This window comes from Lolium rigidum, chromosome 2 (genome assembly GCF_022539505.1).
Source record: "Lolium rigidum isolate FL_2022 chromosome 2, APGP_CSIRO_Lrig_0.1, whole genome shotgun sequence".
NCBI classification, from domain to species: Eukaryota; Viridiplantae; Streptophyta; class Magnoliopsida; order Poales; family Poaceae; genus Lolium; species Lolium rigidum.
The window spans coordinates 158,226,807-158,230,849 of NC_061509.1; the positions used below are offsets into that span (position 1 = coordinate 158,226,807).

Genomic DNA, 4,043 nt, shown 5'->3' on the forward strand with positions numbered 1-4,043 from the left:
CTCTCGTGATTCGAATGGAAATTCGACGCCGACGACGTAGTAGAGAGAAGAGAAGAGAGGCAGAGAGACCCGTCCCGTGCCGTCCGGTGCGATTTCCTAAACGGTTAAACAAACAAGAGAAGAGCTTCCATCCACGCGACTCGACTCGACGCCCTCCGTCTTGCCATCCTCCACCAGAACTCCCCACCTTGCCCCAAATCCGGCGACAATCCCGGCGCGCCATGACCTCCTCCTACCGGCAACCCGCAACCACCAGCCCGGAGGCGCCGGGGCTGAGGACGCCCAAGGTGGAGCCCGACGCGGCGGCCGCGGCCGCCGCGGACGCCCGAAACCCTAGCTCCCCCGGCGGCCCGCCGTCGCCGGAGATGGAGGCCACGGCGGAGGCGCTCACGCGGGAGGAGGTGCTGCGCCGGCGCCGCCGCCGCGCCGCGCGCCTCGTCGGCGTCTACCGCCGCCTCTACTGGGCCATGGCGGAGGAGGTGCGCGCGCGCCACCGCCAGTACGTCTGGGAGCTCGGCCGCAGCCCGCTCGAGGCCGAGCAGCCGCCCTCCGCCGCGGGCGCCGAGGCCAAGCCCGGGCCCGCGGCCGTGCCCAGGCGGAAGAAGTGCGGGTTCACGGGGTGCAAGGTGCGGGCCATGGCCATGGCCAAGTACTGCCACTCGCACATCCTCATCGACCGCACGCAGGTGCTATACAAGGGATGCGCGCACATCATCAAGAGGTGAGACCCTCTTTTTTTTATCCTACAGCGGAAAGCTCGGATCTTGGTCTCGTTAGGGTTCCTCTTCCGACTGCTCTGGATCTAGCCATCTTTCGAGGGATAGCGATGCCGCCGTCTCTTTAGATTGGCTCCTGATCTCTCTTTCGAGGTTATCCATATTGTTCTGGTGGATTAGATCAGGACCTTCGTCTGAAGAATGCCTAGATACTAGCCAGATTAGTGTGCAGACGCTATCTATCTTTTCTTGGGGAGTGAGATTCGCCCACCATATGTCATTCTTTCTAGCAAAAAGGAATTACCAATTTGCACAAAATAATTGGCCTCGCTTGGTCTCCTATCATGTTTTTGCATTGCTGCAGCTTGGATAGGACTTTGAACCCAAGTTACTATTATTCTAATTTGATTCTATTGCAATTTTTCCATGTAGATTTGAGCGCATATATGTTTTTGATGTTTTAGTCTTATAACTGGCACCAGTCAGCTGTAGGAAAGACCTGTCTTGTTGACTGTATGATGCTCCTGTATATTATGGTCTGTGTCCCAAGGCAATAAGTCGAGGTCTTAATATTAATTATTTATTGTGAATTTAATCACTCTGGAAGATAATCCCAACCATACAGAAAGCTCATATTTGTAGATCTGAGAACAAAAATGTTTATGCTTCCGCCTTCCAGTGGGATGAAGCAATATGAGGTGTTGTGGGATTACCTAGGTTTGTGATCGATTTGCTTTGTCTTTGGGGCCATCTTTAAACTCTCTGCTCCAATACTGAAGTACAGTAATCAAGGTTCAAGAAAGCGTTATGCGTAATCGGTGCGGTGGCCTTCCGGTTAGCGCTTCAGCGTGCATAAGCGGCGCTTTTCCCCTCTTTTCTCTGCTTTTTTCTGCTTAAGCACTTATGCAATCGATGCGGAAGGCCTCCGCATTACGCTTTAGCGCGCATAAGCGACGCTTTTTTCCGCTTTCCCGAACCTTGACAGTAATTCGAGCGGTATAATTCTTCGGTTTGATGTGCGTCAGTAGTTACATCTCAAGTTGTCTAGGTTTTATTTTCTGGTTTGCAGGAGTTGGATTTATCAATTGGAGATAAATGTTAAGGTTGTTGTTAATGAACATTGTATTTTGATTCATTTATGTATGGCCAGTTTCTCTCTGTCAAGAATTGGCTTATCCATGTATGTTTCTGTGTAGTTAATTCTTCTGGTTTATTAGTATTGACTACATAGAGGATTTTCTTTTTTGTTTGAACCCAATCCAGATTGGTTCTTTCTACAATTAGGTTTGACCATGGTTATTCTTCTTCAGTTTTGTAATTGACTTATGTTTTGCTGCCTGTAAATATTTTCTTGCCGCCAATGACCTAATTATTTTTTAGAATGGGTCGTCATTTCTCTTAGTTTCCTTCTATTTACAGAGCTTTATTGTAGCAATCTAACTAGACTCTTGATGATTTTCAGTACTGCGGATTCTGGGCGAATTACTTGTGGCAGGCCCATCTTAAAAGCATCAGTTCCCTCCCTCTGCAATGTTCACTTAATAAGATCTCAGAGGAACATATCACAGGCTTATAAGAAGGTTGGCTTTAATCCACCCCCAACTGGCCAGATCTCCCCAGATTTTAGTGTATTAGTTGCTGAAACCGTCCGTCAGATCCAAGCCAGAAGGAGACGATCCCGAAGTGCTGCAGAAGGGAAGAAATGCCCCAAAGATGGGAAAGTTGACTGAGCTCTGTCCTTGAAAGATATGGAATGTGGAAACTGTAAGTGGTGTGCATGACTGGGGAGACAATTTGTATGATCTTGGTTGTCAGTTAATAGCAAATGACAAACAAAAGGTTAATTCAACGAGCTAGTGCTGGAAGTATCAACCGTGAGGGTTTGCAATTGCTCGCCTCAGGATTTCATTTATGTCTAGCAAAATGCTTCTGTATGGGATTGATGGCTGGTTGAACATGCTGCAGGACGGCTATGGTTGATTCAATTGATGTGCTGAGCCATGATCTTCTGATAGTAAGGTATGCTTTAGGTATATACTGGGTCGGTGCATTTGCCGATTGCTGATTAAAGAACGTGGTGAGTTGTGAAGCAATATGTTCAACCGTTACATTCTGAACTGGATTTTAAATTGAGTGCCTCCTGTGGAGTAAATAACATTGCCTCTTTCAGCTTGGTCATGTATACCATGCGATGGCTGTCCTGTTATTCAGCTTGGTGTTTCTTTAGATGCTCAACTTGTTATTGGAACTTGTGAAGTATACACTGTTCCTATTTCTCAAGATGCAAATGTGTACCTTGTTTGTGAGCTCAACTTTAACTTCTGCTGAAAGGACTGAAAGCATGGTAATAACTGGAATTTTTGCTTCTGCCGAAGATGCCAGAAGTGCCGATCCTGAGGGAGGAACCATACAAGTAAGGAACTACAAGGGAGAGTGGTCTTCCTGTACATGTTGATGTCTACGGCACGGATTGTCGCCTGATACCATGGTTTAGCCGGAATGCTTGCGTTGCACCAGAGATGTTTCACATGGAGAGGATCTTGTTCTGCATCATGAAGGAGCCCTGCAAGTATTATGAGATGGCTGATATTAATGCAAGGTCGGAGCCCTAGATACAACAGATATACTGCTGTAGTTTCTTAATAGTACAATCAAATTTCATGATATCCTTCTTGCACAAGATGGTAACTTCTGAAATGATGGATATTTGTCTGATCTTGCACCACCAACACATGGATGTGACATTAGGGCAAGATGTGGCAGATCGCTGGTGTTGCACTTGGGATGGCTGATATTGGATGATGGCCTGGTACTATATAGGACATGACTAACAGAACTGACACATTTGTTCATCTTCCTGATATGAGAATGGTTTCCTGTTGCTAGTTGTATCAAGTGTGAATAACTTGGAGTGAGCGTTTTTATTGTTTTTTTAGCCTTTATGGTTGTCTTGCACTTTCACACCAGCCATGGTATTTTTTCCGACTACATTTCTGACGTGTATACCCGCATGGCTTATTTTCACTTTGCATGAGCTGGTGCAGCGGCCAGGATCCATTCTCTTGCTATCTTGAAAGAGCTCTAAGCTCTCAGGGTTTTGAGAGTCTGGTTGAACAAGATATCGCTCTCGTTGGGCCTACATAGAGATTAGTTAGTGTTTTACACTTTTACTGCTGATGTGCGACGCCTTCAAGCAGCAGCAGACCTTCACGCCAACGCGCTTCGACAGCACCCTTGCACAGCAGCCTATCGCCCTCTCCCAGCAGAACGCTGCCCTCACCCAGCATCATGGCGTTCTCCGACGCCCTGACGCAGCACACCGCGGTT

At 47.4% G+C, this 4,043-nt stretch overlaps 1 protein-coding gene across 1 annotated transcript; it reads left to right on the top strand.

Annotated features, from left to right (window-relative positions):
• Positions 1 to 329: 329 nt before the first annotated feature.
• LOC124687543 lies at positions 330 to 3,657 on the top strand (the record flags this gene model as incomplete). The annotated part of the gene is made up of 2 exons (XM_047221318.1): positions 330 to 721; positions 2,179 to 3,657. Coding segments are annotated over 2 exons (660 nt in total), but the record flags the coding sequence as incomplete, so codon positions are not given.
• Positions 3,658 to 4,043: the final 386 nt, after the last annotated feature.